General features: G+C 37.7%; 1 protein-coding gene across 4 annotated transcripts in view; it reads left to right on the top strand.

Annotated features, from left to right (window-relative positions):
- The window catches only part of FRY (FRY microtubule binding protein), a 449,099-nt gene that overhangs the window by 199,626 nt on the left and 224,952 nt on the right, over positions 1 to 24,521 (top strand). For all 4 annotated transcript variants that reach the window (XM_037037290.1, XM_037037291.1, XM_037037293.1 and 1 more), the window contains exons 8-13: positions 2,599 to 2,767; positions 5,508 to 5,600; positions 5,694 to 5,792; positions 12,348 to 12,449; positions 22,265 to 22,368; positions 22,808 to 22,916. In XM_037037290.1, the coding sequence (XP_036893185.1) occupies positions 2,599 to 2,767; positions 5,508 to 5,600; positions 5,694 to 5,792; positions 12,348 to 12,449; positions 22,265 to 22,368; positions 22,808 to 22,916 (676 nt within the window). The remainder of the gene's footprint in view (positions 1 to 2,598; positions 2,768 to 5,507; positions 5,601 to 5,693; positions 5,793 to 12,347; positions 12,450 to 22,264; positions 22,369 to 22,807; positions 22,917 to 24,521) is intronic.

The raw sequence follows: 24,521 nt of genomic DNA, 5'->3' as shown, positions 1-24,521 counted from the left end.
GAGTTATGCAAATAACCTGCCTTCTCCTTCCCCCTGAGGAAAGACCTCAGTATCATATGGTCTTTGAAATAATATAACTTTAACCAATAAGATTAATTTTCTTTTTTAAACTCTCACATTTCAAAATTAAATCAACAGATTTTTTTTCTTTTTTAGTGTCTGGAAATAAGTTCAATTAAAATACAATTTTTAAAAATCCAGTTTGGGATTATTAATTTTTATAATCTGGATTGAAATTCACTTCCATTATTTTCCATGCCATTTCTTCTCCCCGTGTTTCTCCATCTCTGCCCAAATACCTCTGCTTGCCTCCCATTGAACTCAGATCCTCTCTGAAATCTTCTCTAATTATCCAGGTGGAAAGAGTCCCTTTTATCTAATGCCCTCTACCTTCCTTAAGTATAGTATTCACATAAAAGACAATTGGGAAATATGAGAAAGTGATCTGGCCCAGGGCATTCGACCTCCCTGAAGGATTAGACAGATCCAGGCAAAATGTCAGACACATGCAAACACACAGCATTTTTATTATTATTATTATCAATATTCACATGGTTTATTATCAAAGATACATTGTTTTATCTTCCCAATTAATCTTTATACTGTTCTAGATAGAGCAGGGGCTTTATTTCATACTTCAGGACTGTCATTAACTATGCAACTGGATTATGGTGGAAATTCCTAGAATTTGCACCAGGAAGACCTGTGTTTGAGTTTCTCCTTTATTACTTTGGTCTTCCAGATTTATTTCTTCATTTGTAAAATTGAAATGCATTCACTGCCTGACTCAGTAGATTGTTGTGAAGATAAAAATGTGAGAGTATAACTTGCATCAAATATGCACCATCTTACAAACATGTTTAACTGTCATTGCTGATTCAGACCAGTTCTTCAGAAACTTCAGCACATCAGAATCACCTATATAAAACTTTTAAACAGGATGACTGGACTCACCCTCGGAGTTTTTTGTTCGGAACATCTGGCTTGGGCCAGAGAATGCCTGTTCCTTACAAGTTCCCAGGTGATGCTGATCTGGGGACCACACTTTGAGAACCACTGCTCTGGACGTACTGTGACATAAAGGGTAACAGCATGAACTCTAGAGCCAGACACTTGGCTTACAATTCTGGCTCTGTCGGAATTAGTCACATGATGAAATATCTGCCACCAGTTCCTCTTATGTAAAAAGGGCACAATAATAGCACCTACTAGAATGGCTGTGAGTTAAATGAGTGATTCTTTGAAGTTCATTGAACTTTGCCTTGAGCTCTGAATCATCATTTTTACTATAAGAAGTAGAAAAGAAGGATGACTTTGCAGTTTAGAATTTACATTTCATGTATTATTATCTTCTTAAAACCTTTTATTGTGAAATATATGTACCAAACCTAAAGAAAAAACCCACACATTGTTTAGAAAAAGATAAAGAGTTTTAATCAATTGTTACCAAGTGAATACCATGTCACCTCCTCCACCAAGCCAAGAACTAGAAAATCGCCAGCTTTCATGAAGCCCTTATACCCACCTCACCAGTCATACACCCCTTTGCTGCCTTTTAGTGAAACATAGCTATATGTTACCACCCTCTTTATTTATCCTGACATTTCTGCTTTGTCATATCAAGAGCTACTGTTCCATACTTCTGGGGTTCTGTTGGTTGGCCTTTAATTTCTATCATCATAATTACCCTCTCCAACCACACCTTGTTTCTTTATGCAGAACCTCATGCTGATGGTCTCAGGGAACCAAATACAATGAGTCTTAAAACACCTTCCTTGTCCTTTTTTTAACCAACAGTAAAACTGACTATTTTAGTAGTTTGGATAACTTTTATGTGTATGTTCCTTCAGCCTCAGTTACTTTGAAGATCTACTACTGCTTTGCATCTTCTTAAAACCTACTCTTCCTTTAATTCTATATGATATAATGTTATAATTAATATCATTAATTATTAACATTATTTTACTTTCAAGCAATATAAATGCCTTACGTTCCTTGAGGACTGGGTCTGTTTAGTTGTGAGTTCCCGTACCTATAGTAGAGAGCTTACTTGTCTTTTAAAGCCGGTTTAAATTTTCCCATTACTAGGTTCTCCTTTAACCTTAAAATATTTTCTTCAATAATCATGAGCCTAAAACTATAAAAGAAACATGAACATAAAACTTTGGAAGTGGATACAGGAGTGTTTCTGGGCATCATTCCCTGTCACTGTCAGACTGACTGGCCCAACATGCTGTGCTCCTGCTGGATTTTGCATGTCCTTGGGGTCTGCAAATGTGTTGGAAATTGCTAAGCCTGAGGCAATGGAGCTCAGCTAATGCAGATCTATTGAGGAACTACACTGTCTGGAGAGGATTATAAGCCTGATTGTTATCCTTAGCCTGAAGTAGATGTTGAACATCTTACAAAATAAGTGAAGAAAGGAGGTGAGACTCTACCAAACCCCCCATATCAAATCCTTTCAAAATGGCAGCCACTGTACTTAGATTTCAAGGACCTCCCTATCCCCGTTGCCCTGTCACCCTGAGATGATGAAGGCCTCCATTACAGTCACTTTCCTGTCCATTATTTGATAAATCATGCATGTCCTTTTCTTAGATTCCATGCTGTGAAGAAGAAATTTATGGCGGAGCTCAAAGAATTACGGCACAAGGAGCAGAGCCCATGTGTTGTTCAAAGCATCATCAGCTTGATAATGGGGATGAAATTTTTTCGGATTAAGATGTATCCGGTGGAGGACTTCGAGGCATCACTTCAGTTTATGCAGGTGATACCTTGAGGCCCAGGGCCTCTCAGCTGGAGTGACTCCCTGCCTCAGAGTAACTCAATGGAATGTGAAAACCCATTCACTTATCAAGGGAGAAAAAAGCCCTACTTTTCCCACGATAATTCAGAAAAGGCCTTGTCACCAAAAAATAAATTTGCAGGCACCTAATTTCATTTTGAACTTTAGAGCACTCTGTCCAGTGGAATGTTTTGTTTACTAACCTTTCCTCAATCTCTCTCTCTCTCTCCCTCTTGTTTATTTATTTTCTTACCCATTGGCTACATATTGTTCTGTAAATAAAATATAAAATATAGCTGATTTTTTTATTTTTGATAGCATTAGTTTGCTATGCTAAAATCCATAGGCATCCAAACTTTAAATAATGATGAGATCTATCTATTCATACTAACAGAAGGAATTCATTTTTAAAAGATTAACCAACCCATACAGGTTTAGATGTTGATTACTTGGTGTTTATTATTACATGCTAACAAAACAGTTGTTGCTAATGAGGATTCCATAGAATATGCAGCTGTGTTAGAGTTTACAAAAACTTTTGTGTCTGAAGGGATTTTTTTAATGCTGCTGTGAATCAGACTTACTGTATTTTGCTGTATATAATGCACACCTTTTGCCCAAATTTTTGAGGGAAAAATAAGGATGAGCATTATACACAGGTATAATGATCACATACCATGGGTATAATACCAGTGAACTAATACTATATAATGTATACCCACATTTTTGTGCACATTACCCACACAAAATGAAGAGCTAAAGTATAGGGGTTTGATAACAGGCTATACCACTTCATACCTACTAGGACAGCTAGAATCAAAAAAAAAAACAAAACAGTGTTTGCAAGAGGATGCAGAGAAATTGGAATCCTTCTGTACTGCTGATGGGAATGTAGAATGGCACAGCAGCTTTAGAAAACAGTTTGGTAGCTCCTCACATGGTTAAATCTAGAATTACTATATAATCAAGCAATTCCACTTCTAAGGATGAAAATATATGTCCATACAAAAACATGGATGCAAGTGTTCGCATAGTAGCACTTTCATAAAAAGTAGAGATAAGCCAAATATTCATCAATGGATGAATGGTTAACAAAATATGGTCTATCTATGCAGTATTATTCAGCTACTAAAAAGGAATGAACTACTCATATTTACATGCTATAATATGGATGAACTTTGAACACAGTATGCTAAGTTAAAGAAGTCAGACACAAAAGGCTACATATGTAATTCTATTTATATGAAATGTCCAGAATAGGCAAATCCATAGAAACAGAAAGTGGTTGTGTAGGGTTGGAGGAAGGGATTGTGGGTAGGGATGACTGCTAAGGAGGGTAAAGTTTCTTTGCAAGATAATAAAAAGGTTCTAAGTTTGATTGTGGCAATAGTTTCACAACAGTAAATATATGAAAAGCCATTGAATTGTGCACTTAAATGGGTGAGTTACATGGTATGTTAACTACATCCCTCCCCAACAAAAGCTGTTTTAAAATTAAAAGAATATAGGCTATGTGTATAAAACTGCTTGGGTTTAAATTCAAGCTTCAGTGCTTTACTAGCTTTGGGACCCTGGAAAATCAGGCTTAGCCCCTCCCTGCCTCACTCACCTTATCTGCAGTAGTGATCATGACACCAACCTCAGAAGGTGGTTCTGAGAATTCTCAGTAACTTACTTCTAACTATTATTATTTTTATTCTCCTCACCTACTAACTCATATATCTATGTACTTGAAGGACTATTTGAGAGAGTATTTACATATTATTGCAAAAAAATATAGGAAAAAGACCACAATGCTGGGAACCATGAAGCTCCATTTGGTTACCAGTGACACTATGCTGGCAATGCCTAGCTTGGGCTAAGGTCTTAGTGTGAAAGCAATAGACTGGGGACTTCAGTAACAATGTTGACCAGAAATAAGTGGTAATAAATGGCTAATATAGATATTAATGTCATCCCAAATACATTTAGCCTTGGACTCTTTTATGGAAACAATTCCTACTAAAGACCACAGTAAGTTACTACCAATTCCAGGAAGGAGAAAGGGGCTGGCAGAATTCTGGACAGGTCAACTCCTACTAGATGATCCCTGGGCAGCCAAAAATATCCTTTCATTGACAACAGTCCACAGGCAAATGCATCCTTGCTTGAGGTGCTATTGCAAAGGTTTCCTTGTCTAAGGTAGGGAAGGGAAGCCTTCCAGACTTGCTTGTGAAACTGTCTGAATAATAAACACACTTTAAATTCAGGGTTAGCAAGTAAACAGCTCTATGCCCAGGGCTGTCATGGCCTAAAATTAATGTAAGGTCTTTTTCCTTTCTTTCCATGTTTACCTTCTCTGGGGAATCTGTGTTTGTGGGTTAGTCCAGGGCTCAGGGACCCACACAGTAGATGGTCAATAGAAATTTGTTGCAAAATAATGACTGATCAAATTAACCACTAATTCAGCAGATTAATGTCTCCTTGCTACTGGTAGATGCTTTGTCCTTTCAACTTAGTGTTTGAGATCAAAGTAGGAGGGGAGTGAGAAAACCAGCCTTGGAAAATGGGCCATTGTGGATTTTAATATAAATGCTAAATCTGGGGGTTTTAAATATATTTGGAATATGTCTTGTTAGTATGTGTGGTGGAATTAAGAGTTATTTAGTTAAATTTGTATAAATACATTTATGTGCTCATCTCAGTCTATGCTCCCACCTTTAACTCTTTTTCTACTTTCTAGGAATGCGCACATTATTTCCTGGAGGTCAAAGACAAAGACATCAAGCATGCCCTGGCTGGACTTTTTGTTGAAATTCTTGTTCCAGTTGCCGCTGTGAGTTGTTACACTTTAATTTTTAGGAACTTCTTCAAATTGGGTGTGAGAGTCAATAATTTAACATAATATTAACATGCATCTCTGTTTCAGGCTGTTAAAAATGAAGTCAACGTTCCCTGCCTTAGAAACTTTGTTGAAAGTCTTTATGATACCACTCTGGAACTTTCTTCTCGAAAGAAGCATTCCTTGGTTAGTAACTATGAGAAAATCAAAACAAAACTGCAGAGACTAAAATTTCTAGGATACAATCTTTTGAGAGTCACAAGCATTTCATAGATAGAAGAATTCCCTACAGCTCCCTGAAGGAACGGTAGCATTTCAAAATTTGGAGTTTACACTCAATGTTGACCATGGTTGAATCATGACAATGTAAGGTGATAAGACCATGTCACCTCAATGAATCTTCTAGTTCTAAGGATTGTGGTGTTTATTTTTGAGTTTGGCTTAACTTGATTTTTGTTTGAATTTCTGACTATTTTTTCCAATATGAAGGCTAAAGTTTATAATAACAGTTTCTCCTCTCAGTCCTCAAGAGTCTTCCCTGGCTAATTCTTCCAAAATTCTGAACTAACATGTATTCAAGCGGGGAGGGGTGGGGGGTGGTTGCGACACAGATAATTGCCATAGGAAAGATTCTCTGAAGGCTAAGAAAACGATTTGGGGGAAAGCTTTTATACTAAGAGCAGCATAGAAAATTCTTTTAAATTCCTACAGCCTTTTGCCCTCATTGGTAAATAAAGCTCTGGTTTATGAATCAGCAAGTATACCAGTTATTGCAATACTGTGAAGGAAGCAGCTTGCTTAAGTCACTGGTACTGGTATAGTTGATGCTAGTCCTCAAAGTGCAAACATTGACATCATTATCTGAGCAGTAGTCAGAGTTGCTTTGCTGGTACTGGTCACAAAATGTGCTCATTTGTCTATATTTTGTGGTTATTATGACTAAATGCTTGCTTGTGTGTTTTTGTTGTTGTTTTCGTTTTAGATTACTGGCCTGAATTAGAGTTACACTCAATGGTAGCAGTAGTTCAAAATCAGTTTAAAATCTAGTTGACTTAAAAAAAAATTAGGTTTCTGGTCAAGATGGCAGCACAGGAAAAAGCAGTACTTGCAGCCTTCCACCACCATCTCAAAATTACAGCTAAACTATAGAACAACCATTATTTAAAACTGGCTGAAATCTAGATGAACAAAAGTCATACAACTAAGGATATGAAGAAGAAGCCACACCAAGACTGGTAGGAGGGGCAGAGACACAAAGGGCTGGTCCCACACCCACATCTGGGGGATAAAAATTGCAAGAGATATCTCCACTATGGAGGTGGCCCCTGAGCAACAAAGGATCCTAGCACCACACCATGTCCCCACCCCAGGTTTCTAGAGTAACAAAGAGAAGTTCTGGCTGTAGAAACCAGCAGGGTTTGTGGCTGAGCGAGATGGAGGGCTTCTGGAGTTCCAGGTATTTCCTCTTAAAGGGTCTGCATGGACTTAGTCAGAATCACTCCCTCTGAGCTCCAGCTCATATTGCATCCTCAAAAGGCTCCAGGGACATATGGGGAAGGGCTGAATTGTCTGGCATCAGAGTAAGAGCTAGAGGGTGAGCTTTTTCCTAGACAGAAGTGCTGGCAGAGAGCATTTTTCCTTTTCTGAGCCCTGCCCCAATAGAGCTGGTAGGCAGGCAACATATTTGAGTCTCCATCAACCTATCGCTGTTGATTCCACCCTGGTCATTCCCTGAGACCTGACCCCACCAACTTGCAGGCCCACCCAAGCTGCTTCCAGTGGCTTTTCCACATGAATGTCCTATCTTGGCTTATGTTTCAGACTTTCCTAAAACCTCTCAGGAACTCTTCTAAAACTTTGAAACAAGCAGCATTTGGCCTCAACATGCCCCATACCTCTTGCTAAATAGCCCCAGGCCCAGCACTAGTGACAACCTACCTTGGCTCGAAGCTTGTCTTCCCCTGAGCTCTTCCTAGCCCAGCACATATAGAGGCCATCTGCAAATTGCCTCCTATCTCATGCTGGCTGGCCCTGAGCAGAACACTGGCAATGGCTGACCTTGGTCTGCACTTCCTAAAAGGCCTCAGAGCCACATACCTGGTAGACTGCTTCAGATCATTCAAAGTACCACTCAACAATCTCCACAAATGACAAATACAACAGGAAGACTCAAAGGTACCAGAGCTGAACTGAAGTTTTGGGAGGTGGGTCATGCACAGTTGATTCTTTGCAGTAGTTGCAGCCAGTCCTTGTAGTCAATAGGCCAATGGAAGTAAATTCCTCTCACGAATGTACCAATAGCAATCAAGGCTCAATTACAACAGGAAGGTATACATAGCCCACATGGGGGGGGGGGAGGGGCAGCACACCTGTAGTGCCCTGTTTGGGTGAACTGGGAGGCCATTCCACTAAACCCTCCAGGACACCAGCTATGTTAGACCATTCTACCAAGCCTGGGAGATGTAGCAGCTCTCCCTAATACAGAGAAATGAACACAGGGAAGTTCCCAAAATGAGGAGACAAAGACACATGACCCAAATGAAAGAACAAAACTAAACTAAAAAAAAAGAACTAATCAAAATTGATACAAGTGATCTACTAGATGCAGAATTCAAAACACTGGTTATAAGGATGCTTAATGAACTTAGGGGAAGAAGTATATGAACTTAGAACTCCAACAGCATAAACAGGGACATGGAAACCATTAAAAAGAACCAGACAGGAATGAAGGATACACTAAATGAAATGAAGAATAATTTACAGAGAATCAATAGAAGAGTGGATGAAGCTGAGAAACAAAAAGTGATTTGGAATATAGTGAAGCTAAATACACCCAATCAGATCAGCTAAAAAAAGGAAATAAAAAAATAAAGATAATGTGAGGAGCCCCTGGGACCCTTCAAACACACCACTATGTGCATCATAAGGGTGCTGGAAGCAGGGGTCCCCACCCCACAGAAGCAGTAGCCTGTGGCCTGCTAGGAACTAGGTTGCATAGCAGGAGGTGAATGACAGTTACTTGAGCAAAGCTTCATCTGTATTTACAGCTGTTCCCCATTGTTTGCATTACCACCTGAGCTCCACCTCAAGTAGATCAGTGGTGGCAATACATTCTCATAGGAATGTGAACCCTACTGTGAATGGTGCACATGAGAGATCTAGGTTATGCACTCCCTATGAGAATCTAATGACTGATGATCTCAGGTGGAGCTGAGGTGGTGAGGCTAGCTCTGAGGAGCGACTACAAATGCAAATTATCACTAGCAGAGAAATTAGACTGCACAAAAATCATAATAAGTCAGTTGCTTGTAGATGTATCAAAACCCTATTAGTGAGTGGCAAGTGACAAGTAAGTGGCATCTGGCAGCATGTTATAAAGACATTCCTCACCCCCCACCCTGGTCTCTGGGAAATTGTCTTCCACAAAACTAGTCCCTGATGCCAAAAAGGTTGGGGACCACTGCTGGGAGAATAAGAGAAAGAGCAAGAAATTGAAAACCTATTTGAAAAAATAATGACAAAACTTCCCTACCCTGGTGAAGGAAATCGACATTCAAGTCCAGGAAGCACAGAGAGTCCCAAACAAAAAAGTCCCAAAGAGGCCAACACCAAGATGCCTCATAATTAAAATTCCAAAGGGTAAAGACCAAAAGAGAATCTTAAAAGCAGTAAGAGAAAAGCAGTTAGTTACCTACACTGGAGCTCCCATAAGACTATAAGGAGATTTTTCAACAGAAACTTTGCAGGCCAGAACGGATTGGCAAAAAAATATTCAAAGTAATATAAAGCAAGGGTCTATAACCAAGATTACTCTATCCAGCAAACCTACCACTATTTATTTATTTATTTATTTATTTATTTATTTATTTATTTATTATGAATTTTTTGGCATAGCATTGGTTAATAAAATTATATAGGCTTCAGATGTACAATTTTATAATACAGCATCTGTATATTGTATTGTGTGTTTACCATGCCAAGTCAAGTCTCCTTTTAACACCATTTCTCCCCCATTTACCCTCTTCTACCTGCCCTCACCCTCTTTTCCCCTGGTAATTACTGTACTACTGTCTGTTTCTAGGAGATTTTTTTTTTTTTTGCTTAATCCCTTCACCTTTTTCACCCAGCCCGGCAACTGCCTCCCTTCTGACAGCTGTCAGTCTGTTCTCTGAATCTGTCAGCCTGTTTCTATTTTACTTGTTGATTTGTTGATTAGATTCCACATATAAATGAATTCATATGGTACTTTTCAGTTTCAAAGATCATAAAAATTCTGGAAGAAAACATAGATAATAAAATCTCAGACATTTCTCATAGCAACATTTTTTCTAATGTATCTCCTTGGGCAAATAAGACAAAAAAAATAAACAAGGGGGACTACATCAAATTTAATGTTTTTGCACAGCAAAGGAAACCATCAACATAATGAAAAAACAACCCATTGAATGGAAGAACATGTTCACCAATGATACATCTGAAAAGTGGCTAATATCCAAAATTTATAAAGAATTTATAAAACTCAACACAGAAAAAAAAACCAATCCCTTAAAAAATGGTCAAAGGACCTAAATAGACACTTCTATAAAGAGGACATACAGATGACCCATGGACATATGAAAAGATGCTCAACATCACTATCATCAGAGAAATGCAAACTAAAACCACAAGGAAATACCACCTTACACCTGTCAGAATGGGTATCATCAATAAATCAACAAACAAGTGTTGGCAAGGATGTAGAGAAAAGGGAACCCTCATGCACTGTTGGTGAGAATGCAGACTGTTGCAGCCACTGTGGAAAACAATATGGAGTTTTCTGAAAATATTAAAAATGAAACTGCTTTATGATCCAGTGATTCCACTTCTGTGAATATATCTGAAGAAACCCTAAACACTAATTTGAAAGAATATATGCACCCCTATGTTCATTGCAGCATTATTTACAGTAGAGATTTGGAAGAAGCCTGAGTGTACCAGTAGATATATCAGTAGATGAGTGGATAAAAAAGCTGTCATACATTCACGCAGTGGAATACTATTCAGCCATAAAAAAACAAGGAAGACTTACCCTTTACAACAGCATTGATGGACCTGGAGAGTATTATGCCACGTGAAATAAGCCAGTCAGAGAAAGGTAAAGCTAATTTAGAATTGAAAAACATATAAAGATATTCCCAGACAAAAAAGAAAAAAAAAGCTAAAGGATTTCCTCACCAATACATGAGTATTACATGAAATGTTAATGGATCTTCTTAAAGACAAAGAAGAATTGAAGGTTCAAATATGTGAACAGTAAAATGACAGTAAATGAATATCTATCAACAACTGAATCTAAAAAATAAAATAAATGAACAAGCAGAACAGAGACAGACTCATAGATACAGAGAACATTTTGTTGATTGTCAGGTAGGAGGGGAGTTGGGGAGTTAGGTGAAAAAGGTGAAAGGATTAAGAAGTACAAATTGGTAGTTGCAGAATAGTCATGGGGATGTAAAGTAGTACAACATAGGAAGTACAACATAGGAATGTAGTGAATAGCATTGTAATAACTATGTATGCTGTCAAGTGGGTACTAGACTTACTAGGTTGATCAATTAGTAACTTATATAACATATAATCACTGGTGTGTACACCTGGAACTAATACAACATTGCATGCCAACTGTAATTGAAAAATAAAAATGATTTAAAAATTAAAAAGAAAGAAAACTGAGGTAGCAGAAATGTCAGTTGAACCTAGAATTACAACTGAAAATCAACTGCTAAGTTTCTTACACTGTAAATTCAAATCAAGTAGTATTTCCTCACCAATTCATGTCCCACAATAACTTTATATTTAAAGCATATATCTTACATAGATTTGTATAAGGATGCACATGCTTCTAATGAATTTGTTTAAATGAAAAAAATCTTATTATTTTATATAATAAAAAATAAAAATAAAATAATGAATTGTTAAGCACTGAATCTCATCATGACCATTGCTTTTTTGCTAATTCAAGTTAATAGATGAGCTAGTAATATTTTGTTTTAATCTTCACTAGTTTAAATTTTGGGGGAGCCATAAAGGTGTATGCTCTCTGGTTCAGCAAAGTGGTGATGAGTTCTGCATGTATATTTCTTGCATGGCCACCCATGAGCTGTTCTGTCCTCTCCAGCTGCTGTGGGAAGCTGGCCCAGTAAGGCTGAAAAAGTTCAGTAGCACCTCTGTTTATTCAGTCATAAGCAAATTCTTTCTGTGGTTAAATTTGTCTCGATGGCATTTACCAATGCAGTAACATGTCTTTTAGGAATCTTCCTTAATTACAAGAGGATTACATGCAAAATAAAATATGCACATCTACCTCTAAGGCAGGGACAAACTAGTAAATGTTTATAAGCAAAAAAGCCAGTAACATCAAAATCAGCATGCCTTCCTGCTTTCCTTCTGAGAATTGAAAGTGATGGAAGAATATGAGTTTTGTGTTTAAAATTCGGAAATGGAATCAAATCAGTGAATCAGGTTTTCACTTATTGTACATAAAACTTGTACATTATATACAACTCTAGATTATTTATCCCTGTTGTCATCAGAAACCCTTTGTGAAATATCCACCTCAGCATGGCATCAGTTGAGCCTTCTTGTGTTATGAGGATCCTGTTTATTCTGCCCCATACAGGCTACAAAAAAGGTTCTGCGAATGTGTATTTCCTGGTTTACTGATCTATAGCCCTTTGGTGACATTGTCTTCTTTATCTTCAGGCCTTGTACCCCCTGGTGACCTGTCTGCTCTGTGTCAGTCAGAAGCAGCTGTTCCTGAACAGGTGGCACATTTTCCTCAACAACTGCTTATCCAACCTTAAGGTTGGTATTATTGGCTCTAAAAGTCTTTTACAAAAATATATATAGTTCTTAGTCTGCTATATGAGCTTCTGAGAGTGATTTCTGATATTTGCAGGGGAATTATCCTATACTTTTGGAGTGATGAAAAATATTAAGAGCTCTCTATCAAGTGTAGGCGATTTGAGAAGGTAACTCAGGGAGAAGAGAAATCACTCCAGATATCACTCTGATAAGGATCACTTTAAAAGTAGAATTGAATGCCCTCCTCTTGGGTGAACCTATTGTCACATTTTATCTAAATGATTTTTAAAAGGGGAGTCACACTTTATTGGCAGAAGCATGTGAGTTGATTTCAGAAGCTCACCTACACCTCCTCTGTCCTTCTACTGCCTCCAGCCTAGGAAATAGTTGGTGGGGGGAAGTTCCATTCTGTGAGGTGTTGGGTTTAGTAACAAAGATCACTCATTTCCTGTCACTGATGTTTGTGATTATTTGAAGGTATTCTATTTGAAACACATGCCAGTCAGTCAGGCCCAAGCCTTCATTGAACAGCTCTCTTTAGAGAGAAAGCACAGGAGCTAGGTGACATGAGAAATAAAGCTATGGTCCCTGAAACAGGGAAATCTACAGTGAAAACAACTGTAATGATCAGCCTTAAAATTGGCTTTATAGATTGCAAGTGGTAAACCTAGTTTTAATTTTAGTAACCTATTGGTAAAAGACAAGTAAATGAAAACCATCCCTGATATAAGTACACGTAGTCAAGTATTTTTCACAGTTGTTCCCAGTTATGTCCAAAGATATTGAATTTCTTTTACAAATTTGATATTTGCTCCTTTAGAATTTTTGAGAAATATACTTAGCTATAAAATCTTGTATGTGCTTATACATGTTACCTTGTCTTCTTTGTTCTAAGACATGTTAATTTGGTGAAGTTATTATGATTAATTATATTATTTTGGCATTTACTATAATTACACAATGATCTCCCTTAGAGCTGTTCAAAGCACCATCTGTGTACTGGCTCCAAAAGCTGATTGTGAAATCCAAGATTAGAATCATTTCTTTTCTTCAAATTGGCAGTGAACTGTAATAGCAGTAGATATAGAATTAAGCTTTTAAATATTCTGAAAAATAAAACTTTTCATGGTTATCAACTCTGATATAATGGCCAGTTTCAAATTTTATTTAAGGACTTAACCAGCTGTCATTACACTTCTAACTTGAAGCAATGCCTTTTTTTGTGAACTGGTAAACCAATTTAGTAATTGGTTCCAGTTAGATTTTTTTTTAATTTTACATTTTATACAGACAGAAAGTAATCATTATTCTCAAAACAGAGAAATTAATTACAAGTGTTCATAGTGCATTTTTCTATATATGTGTATGTTATGCCAAATGGATTTGTGATTCATTTTAGTTAGATTAACATTATATTGTGCATGATAATTTATTGTTGTGGCCAAAAATACCAAAATATTTTTGTCTAAAGTTGCTTTTAAAATACTGCAGTATAATCTTACTTTGGAACTTAATTGCTTCAAAGTGAGAATATTATTTGGAGCTCTGGTCAAAGCACACCTAACAGACTTAATAACAGGGTTCTAAACAACGCTAAAGAAAAGAGTTTCCCTATGCAAATACTTCAACCACTAGGATTTCTAAAAGTGAAGGACAATAAGATCCCAGAGTTAATAAATAGTATAGACAGTGAACAACATTCCAGAATTCAGTTGAATTCAAGAAATACTTACAAAATTCTCATTAAGTGTGGTGCTAGGGAAGGTACTAGAAGTGGGAAAAATAGGGGAAGTAAACTCTATGAGGGGAGAACTCACACACACACAAAAAATTATCTTCTGGAGGGCAGACTCCTTATATATAGTACAGGCTTCTGCTAGGTGAGTGTTCTAGGAACCCATCTATATCAGTGTACCAGGTGTTGTTGTTGTGAGAGCCTGCATTTGGCTTCAGTGAGTATTTTTTGAAGACTCAGTGCATTTGCCCATTTTATAGTGGATGATTCACCAGCACACCAGCCCATACTGCGCTGAGTGTTCCAACAGTTTTTTGACCAAAACTGGCATGACCCTTGTGCCCCACCCTCCCTATTCACTTGATTTCACCCCAAGTGACATTTTTTGTTGTTGTTCCCCCAAATGAAAAATGTTCTCAAAGGGAAACATTTTACTGATGTAGAAGAGATGAGACAAAAAACAGCAGAAGCACTAAAAGCCATCAAAAATGATGAGTTCAAAAACCATTTTGAGCAGTGGAAAAAATGTCTCAATAGATGTATTGTATCAACTGGAGAGTACTTTGAAGGTGACTAAAGTTTAAACATGTAAGAATAAGTGTACAATCTTTTATAAGTAAATTTCACTTTCTGGGTCCCCCCTTGTATAAGAATTTTATGTAGAATGGAATCTCTGTCCCAGAGGAGCTTAGCATTTCATTGGGGACTGTGTAATGAAGTATCAAAATGCGTGATACAGAGAGTGAGGGATGTAAAAGTTGAGAGTAGGGAGATGTATAGGAGACTGGTAACCACAACCATTTGTGGAGATACCAGTCTGGTATCTGATACCAGATACCACAAATGATATCTGGAGATGTCATTTGTGGAGACTGGTATCCCATGAAGCATGAAGGTAGTAGTTATTCAGCAAAGTAATGGCAACCATATTTTACTTTATGGGTAATAAACTTTGGATTTCACACCCCCAGGCATTAAAATATTCTTAATGAGTTACAACCAGAATATAGTTGTATTCTATATATTTAGACCTAAACCCAATAGGGATTTAATGGGACCATTTGCAAATGTCATAAATATACAGAAAACCTTCCAAACCTCCTTGTGAGTCCGCAGTAGGGAAGAAAGACATGAGGAAAAACTAACATGGCTTCACAAATATGCTTTGTCTTGAAGAGCTTCAGTATTTTATGGGATATATAGCCAACCATATCATCTCATAAAGGACCAGCCAAACCAGCTCTCTCCCCATCATCCTTCCCCTACTTGCTCCTTCCAGCACACTTTCTCCCTTGCCTCCCCCTGCCCCACACATGCTTAAGCATGATGAACCTAGTGTTTGTACATGGTGAACCCAGTAAGTACACAGCCATTTCTCATGTATCCTGAAGAACCAAGTCATCAAGGTAACAGCATAGTAGCAGTGTTGTGAGCACCAGCAAGCTGCTGCTCTCAGATTCAACATTCATTTAATGTCAGTCAGAAGCAGGCTCCTTTGGTAATATAACCTTTATTATGTAACTAACTCAGTTAACCATACATATATTAGTAATATGCCCTTATAAAGTGATGCGAAACATATGGCCCATCTCACCACAACATCAACATCTTTCAGAAACTCTTGGCTAGTCGTGACTGATACTCTTTTCCATATTTTATGTCAGAATCTGCATGTATTGAGATATTAAAAAAATGATACATTTCCTTCACATCTGCCATATATGCCTAATTCTTAAAAAAAGGAAATAGGATTTGAAAACTTGATTTAATAGTACCCTTAATTTTTGTTATTAATCCCCATTTATTAATAGCTCTTTTAAAATGTAGTATTTGTTAAGTAGTCATAATAACTATTAGTTTCTTTATTCTTTAAAATAAATATAATAAGGAGAATATTTAAATTTCTTTTCTCTTACAATAATAAATATGTCAGTGAGATCCAGGTAAAAGCAAAAGAAAATCCAAAAGTTAAGAAAGGTATTTATTCTATGATTAAAAATAGAAATAGCTCTCATTAATTAGAGGTTGGTTATGAGGTAAGCTAGTGGTAGGGCTTACATACTTTGTCACAGGTCATCATGATAGTGTTATATGCTACACTGAGCTATCAATGAAAGCATACAGCTTTCATGTATATTATTTGTGTTTTTCTGAAAATTTTGCTGAGATAGTGATACTTCATTGATAGGTAGACATTAGTCAGCCTAGTTTCATAGTCTTAGAAATCAAAGTACAAAATTAAAAATGGTTTTCCTTTCTTCCATCTCAGTCCCTGCTTGCACTAGAACTTGAGTGTATTCAAGGCTGTAGTCAGTCAATTCATCAGTAATTTCTTATAAAAAGTGTACCAGGTCCTGGGAATAAGAGATGGATGAGGCAGTAGCTCTCCGGTATCTTAGACCTTGTAATTTAGTGGGGAAAATAGTAAACATGTAAACAAATGCAAGAGAAAAAGACTTCAGATAATAACTGCTGCAAAAAAAATCAAATAGGAAGGTCTTTCAATTCCCATTAAGGATCTCAAAGTGAAGTTGCCATAAATATATTTGATGAAACTTGTCTTCAACACTTAACATATATTTGTGTGTAAGTATCACAATGAAGTTTAAGGCGTGCTTTTTGAAAAACTTTTCATATAATAGTAAGGGTATTAATATCTTTATAAGTGGAGACTTTGAGTAATATGTTAAGAATTTTGGAGTCTGCTGGAATACATTATAATGTGTGGCACCATTTATTTTACAGCAAGTACTTTTCTCTTTAGAAATACTAGTTTTAAATGGTACAGTATTAGCTATTTTAAATATTGATTTTCAAGAAGTAATTCTTTTTCTTTGATATTTATCTTATTTCTATAAAGTTGAGTAAATCTTTTATCATCTGTGTTTCATTTGGATCTGTCAAAGGCACATTTCAAAGTGGAATTTACAAATCCTAATAATACCTGTAAACTGAGTCTAAAAATTAGTGATCAGATGGCAAACATATTACTTTCCATGAATGCCTTAATTTTTTAGACACTGAATAGAAAAGTCATCACCATCAATTGTCAGTACAGTAATTTTAGAGGTTATTCTAAATTATTGCACATATGTTATTTGGATAATACAGTCACAGAAAAGAGTGAATTATGATCAAAGTAAATTAATACAAGCATCAAAAGGAAATGCCAAAAAGGAGAAAGGTGTTGACTATGATATGCAAGGAAATATAACATTTGCTTTAGTTGAGGTGAGAGAGAAAATTCGAAGGTATTTGAGTGTGGAAAGATCAGAAGGCGACTAAAATTGTTTGTCAGTCTGTGTTGGCAGATATTTACCCAAGCGTGCATGAGAGTCTCTGACAAAGCCATATTTGTAAGCAGCCCTTGTGACTCAGTATAAATAGTCAGCTGATGGACCTTAAGAAACAATGGTCTAATGAGCCCATCAACAGCCAAGATATCGATTAATACAATTCTCCCTGTTTGTTACTATTAACAGTGAATTGCTTTCACTAAATCACAAGCAAAATTTAAAGAAGGTGGGCATGGGGTTGGGCAGGCTGACATGTCACGTGATGTTTGTTAGGTAACAGCTCTGAGATGAGATTCGGGGATCCAGGTGATACCCACACTAAAGCCTGCTAGTTTCCTGAACAGTTTGTTGTGAAGCCTCAGATTCATAATTAATATATTGTTGGTCAATTAATTAATGGAGAAACAGATTCCAACAGAAGAATAGAAATCTGTAGTTTGAGACAGGCTAAAAATGTCTACACCCTAAAAATATATATCAAGCTTTTGGACTAGAAAGGCAATGCAGAGGAAGTCTGGTTTTCCAATAGAGAACAATCTTGTGCCAGTAGCATACAGGGGTGGACAAAAGTAGGTTTACAAGTTATAACGCAAATAAATAATACAGTAATTAATAATAGTACAAGAATTAGCTGTTTTTTGTACTCACAACTGTACATCCATTTTTACATACACTTATATTTGATCAGCCTCCAAATAAGTGGAAAAAATAATGCTTCAATGACACTGGAAGCAGATTGCCCAGGTTCATATTCTGTTTCTGCCACTTATTACCTCCTCTGTGCTTTGATTTCCTCAAATGAGCATGAGAACAATCCAATTATCTGCTTCATAGGTTGTTGTGAGAATTAAAATGACTTAATATATGCACAGCAATATAACAATGCCTGACATTATAAGCACCAAGTAACATACACCTTCCAGTTTCTGAGAAAACAGTACTTAAGGAGCAGCAGTCAGTTTCTTCCTCGGCTGTTATTGATCATCCCTATAACTCCAAACAAGTCGTTCAGCCTCTCTCAATGATGAAATCCCTCAATGGGTGTCATGATGTGTGAAGCACTTTTGAGTGAAAGATGTTTCATGACATCCTTATATCACACAGATTAGCTTCAGGCACATACACACCAAGGGTTGCCTTCTGCACAGGCTCTGTAAACAGTAACCTTGCTTATATATAAAATCTTGCTTCAGCTGTGACTCATAGTTTGTGTTTTTAATTTGATATTTATTAATAACCTGCTATGTGGCAATCACTGAGGGCCTGAAGATAAGCATCCTAGAATTCCTGGAGCTCACAATCTGGTAGGAAACATATAGGTAAAGGTATAGACCAACATTCTAGAAGCCAGAAAGCAGGGGCACTCGGCATTTTTCTAGGGTGGAGAAAGGAGTAGAGGGGCAAGGGAACATAATAGAGGGTGTGATACCCCCAGTGTGCACCTAGCCGAGGTAAAAGCATGGGTGGTCATGTCGGAGCCGGGTCACCAAAGGCCCCATGGAATTTGGACATTGTTCAGGAGGTGATTAGAAGCCATTTAAAGACTTTAAAATATACAGGGAAGTCAGGTTTACAGGTTAAGGATGCCGTTTGAGAGTGCCAAGAATGGCAGACAGGCCAGTAGAGCATTTTAGGGGCAGTCGCAGCCATCAGTGGTATCATCTTGAAATGCTAAAAAGTCAGCAGTACAGAATCCACAGTGCAACAGGATAAAAATGTAAGTCTACCACTTCGCTTCAGTCCTATGGGAGGAGAAACAGATCATCTCAACGTATTCTTAAGAGTGAAAGAACATTAGCCACAGGCCAATGCACCAAAAAGATAACTGTGGGTGGTGCAGGGGGGAAGGAAGACATGAAAAAGAAGTTAAGGTTAGACAGAGACAGGAATATAATTCATTTTAAAAAGAAATGTCACTTAAGCTCTTCAGTGGAACTTAGATGATATTTGACCTGCCCCATCATTATTCACGATATGAAATAGGGCACAGGAGAGAATTTTGAATGGTACATGATGCAAATAAAAAATACCTGTATATAAATAAAGGGAAATTCACAACAAAGGAGACATTTCCACCAAAATGGAAGTGCCTGGAAATCAGAGACTACATCTCCCCATTTGCTGCTGGGCCCTGGTGTCTTGTGCATAAGGTAATAGCCACAGTGGGCAGGAACAGTGCTCATACACTGTGTGCATCAACTCATTTAATTCTCATAACCTTCCTGTGAGGCAGGTAGGCTTTCACCTGCATTGCCCAGGGTAAGTTAGGTCCAGATGACTAGCAGCTCCTTGAAGTGGGCCACATTGCTAATAAATTGCAGAGCAAGGAAGATTCAAATGCAGTTACTGTATGTCTTGAGTCTGCTTTTAACTACCAGGTAGGCACATCATAGGCGCTGGGTGATTTGCAATGATTGGAGGAAGGGTAATTATAATTTCCAAAATTTTTAAATGATGGTGTATTTTAAATGCAATTTTACTAGTTAGTTATTTACTTAAAGTTTTTTTATGTGACCACAATATTTGACATACTACAAGTTATGCCATACCTGTTTAATAACGGGCAAAAAAAATCATTCTTTACATGTAAAATATGCATCCAAAACATTAAGGCTTTTTCCCCCTGGAGCCAGAGAAATAGTTGTAAAGTGTATTTGGAAGAGTGAACATGCAGAAAATATCTGGGAAAAGCCTAAAAATAAATGAAAATGCCACCTACCTGGTGGTAGGTAGGCCATACCAGATAGTAGAACATATTAAAAAGCCTCAAAAATTAAAATGGTTTGGTATTTCCACATGAATAGATAGACTAGTAGAACAAAAAAAAATCCAGAAACATACCAAAATGCATATACAAACTTAGAATTTTAGTATAATGATCACACTAAAAAGTTATTTTAAGACTACATAGACATAGTATCTCTCTTTTCTAAATCTAAAAAACTGCTCCTTATAATCTTTTCCAGTCTTTAAGTGACTCATCTTTATTCAGTAAATAGTTTAAAGATAAACTCCATTCTAATTTTAAAATAATTATAAATTCTACTAAAATCAGCACCCATATTATCTAGCCTAATAATAAAACAGCTAAAAAAGTTATGAAAAAATAAATAAAGGAATAAGGGAACAGAAGTAACAAAAGCAAAAGACCTAAAAGAACATTGAGTGACATTTAAAGAGTGTTTAGCAAACATTTATCAATCCCTTGCAAAAGGGCAGGAATTCTAATATATGTCAAGGGTAAATAATGCCCCCTTTTTCCAGATGTCTAAACAAGACCACACATAGATTTGAAGGGCTCTCCTATAGGTTTCTTTGAGTGTCAGGGACATTCAAGAGGGAACAGTTTAATGGGTTTGGTTTCAGGACACTGGAGCAAAACAGAAAAGCCTGTGCATGGGAGGGAGCATTCAAACAGACTATAAAGGATTAGGGTTCACCTGATAGAAAGAAAGAACACAGGGTGGGAAGAAGGGAGCCATCTCCTGACATGGAGACAAATGAACACCGCCTAGTTAAAGTATGGGGAGCTTGTGGGAAAATAACAAGACAGGAGGCAGGAAAGTAGGTTAGAGCCACATGTCAGCCGGTCAGATATGCCAAGCCCAGAAATGTTACCTTGATATTGTAGGCATTGGGGAAAGCATCCAAACCATGATATTTAGATGGAGAGGAATATGATTACAATACTGTCAGATAGGAGAAAACCCAGGGGCTCAGTTTCCTCCTCTCTAGCCAATGTGTTATTGGCTGGAATCTGGTAGCTATGCCACAGTTGGTCTCCCTGCCTCAGCTCTGTTTCACACATAGCAGACAGGGACTTCTTACATGGTCTCCTGTAACAGTCATGAGAACTGTGATCCCCTTACTTAGCATGACAGGTAGGGTCCCTCATGTGACCCTGCCTTCCTCTCCAGCCTCACTGGCCACCACTCCCTCCCTTGTCTCACCCACTGGCATACAAACTATTGCCAGGTTCCAAAATGTGGCCCTCCTCATCAGCACTCCTATAGCTCCCATATGCTGTGCCCTCTGCCTGAAGTACTCCTCCTCCCCATTATTTTTTTACACCATTCAAAATGTCTAGTGCCAAGCGCAGTACCTGATCCTGTGTAGTTGAGGGGACCAAGGAGTAGATGAATGGATTAAAGTTCATCTGCTCTGCGTTTTCAGCCTCCCACAGAAACTGTTCTTGACGTCAATCCTGAGTTTGCCACAGATTGGCCTTCTCCTCATCCTCTAGCTCCTGTCCCCACCAGTTCATCATATCATCTTTGTTTATTATCCTTTTCCCATCCCCTATAGACTGTGAAGACCTTATCTCTCTCTGCCAGGTTCTAGCACAGTACCTTACTGCACGTGAGTCTCAATAAACATTTGAGGGTAATTAGATGAATGGGGAGGAGTTTGAGGAATCAAAGCAATACCAGTGTTTACAGGGCATAAAATGATAGAAAGAACAGATGGGTTCTCCCCTTGGTGCTAGGAGATATGAGTTCCCTGGGGCTGGAGGAGGAAGGTAATCTTAAATTTTCATACTGGCACAAGAGAGCATGACATGCCTTCCCCCAGAACTACCCTGTCCTGCCTTCAGGTCTATTTGGATCCCTTCTCACAGATGATTTACCCAATGGGTACCAGGAGGCAAAAACCCCATAAGTCCTTGTAGTGGGCCTTGTAGGCATCCTGCCACCCATCCGAGACCCTCCATTTCTAGGTGTTCAGAAAGAATAATTGTCATATGTCATTTATTCTGCAATCTTATGTCCCGGTTTCTGTTGTAGAATAAAGACCCCAAAATGGCTCGAGTCGCACTGGAATCTCTGTACAGATTACTTTGGGTTTACATGATTCGGATTAAATGTGAAAGCAACACAGCTACTCAGAGGTAAGGAGCTGGTCTAGATGAGTGCCAGCTATAATCCCTTAGCCAGTGGGAGGATGTTTTGTTGCATTAATCCCTACCTTAACCCAGTTAGAAGCTTTTCAAAGGTGACAGTTTGCAGAAGATCTAAGTCCTAAGGACATTTTTAGGCTTTCAACAGCCGTGACAGAAACTCCAGCCTCAACCCGGACAGCCAAGTTCCACGTCCAGGGCTTCATTCATCAGCTTAACAAAGGAAACTGCTACAATTTTGTAGTTACCTTAGTTTTCCCAGAAATACTTTGCATATAGTGATTATGCTAATGAAGGGGATGAAGTGATTTGTTTTCTTTTTCTTCATTTTGTCTCATACTGAGATAAGATGCAACATCAGCCATTTTCTCTTGAAGAACTAGAGCTCAGCCAATCTTGCTTGTTTTCTCTTTTTACCCTTGTCTTTCAGCCGTCTTATAACCATCATCACAACACTTTTCCCCAAAGGGTCCCGCGGTGTGGTGCCTAGGGACATGCCTCTGAACATCTTTGTGAAAATCATTCAGTTCATTGCCCAGGTAATGGACAAGCCTCTGCCATGAGCCTCCTTCTCAGGACATACTAACAGATGATGTGTCTAAACTGTCTTACTTGTATAAATTTTTCAGAACTAGTTTGCAAGTGTTTTCTCACATAGCTGATGATTTTTGCTTCAAAACAAGTTGTGAACATGGGTATATCAAGTGTTTTCAGTACTTGACAAAGAAAGGAACTGAGAGTCAGAATTTAAGTGGCTCATCTAAGGTTATAGAGCCCGTTAGTCCCTAGTAGGTTTTTGGGTTTTTTTTATTTTCCCTGATTATCTGATCTGGATTCTGCAAATGAGGAGGAAGCAGAGTCTGATTATGTGGAGGAAACCAAAAGAAGACAATTTAGTGAAATTTAAGGAGTGAGTAATAATGCTGACATGTGACATTCATCCTGTGAAAAAGAAGAATACAATAGGAATATTAGCATTTATGAAGCACTCACTCTTTGCAAGGAACAATTCTAAGCAATTCACATTTATTAATTTACTTTAAAACTGGGTCCAATAATTTTAAACGTGGTTTATAGTTTTGAATTTATAATTTAGACTCAATATTTATACTTTCTAACTCACTTTGTGAGTAAATGGTTTTACCCCAACTCTGACTTGTAAAGGGACACGGAAAGATGATTATTCATACCAGCCTGTGCCTCCAGCCAACACTATACTCTTAAACAAGTCAGAGAACATCTCCTCCGACCCCAGTTTCTTCATCTGTAGAATGTGGGTGAAAATGCTTGCCTGGTATACCTAGACTGTTGAGCAGAATAAAGGGAAATAATAGATATGAAAATACTATTGAAATACAATTTGCATTGATATAAAGACATAGGTTCAGTTGTTACTATTTAATACGTTTCTCTGTGTGGTTGGCACAATGAAATGCCTCTAATACTTATACTTAGGAAGAAGACATTACTTGCTTGGCAGGCAGGTGAATGAATGTAACATTTCTAGATGTAGTTATCATGTGGCTGAACATGTACTTCAATTATTTCAGAATAGGTTATATATAAAATGAGCCTGTCATATCTTCATAGCCAATGTCTCAAACTTTCATAATCTGGCTTCAACCTTCTCATTTAAGTAACCTCAACATGTCTTATTTGTTGATTATTCATTTCCCTTGTAGAATTGACTATTATAATATGAGCCCAAAGATTTGAAATATTAGAGAATAGAAGAAAATGGTAATTTTTCAGTGTTTTTTTTCATTGCACATTTATTTATTTGTTTGTTTATTTTACTTTTTTATTGGTGTTCAAATATAGTTGTCTCCATTTTCCCACCATCACTTTCCTCTGCCCTACCCACTCCCACCTCCCACATTCAATCCCACCCCCTGGCTCCACCCATGGGTCCCTCATTCATGTCCATTTATGTCCCTTTCCCTGCTTTCCAGTGTTACTTCCTTCTCCCCTCCCCTCTGCTTACTCTCTGCTTACTCTGTTGTCAATTTCAATCTCTCTGGCTATATTCTGCTTGCCAGCTTGTTTTGTTAATTAGGTTTCACTTAAAGGTGAGATCACATGGTACTTGTTTTTCACCACCTGGCTGACTTCACTCAGCATAATGCTTTCCAGTTCCATCCATG

The sequence above is a fragment of the Sturnira hondurensis genome, unplaced genomic scaffold (assembly GCF_014824575.4).
Source record: "Sturnira hondurensis isolate 20B ecotype Veracruz unplaced genomic scaffold, ASM1482457v3 Scaffold0022910, whole genome shotgun sequence".
Lineage (NCBI taxonomy): Eukaryota > Metazoa > Chordata > Mammalia > Chiroptera > Phyllostomidae > Sturnira > Sturnira hondurensis.
This window is presented reverse-complemented; position numbering and strand designations above follow the sequence as displayed.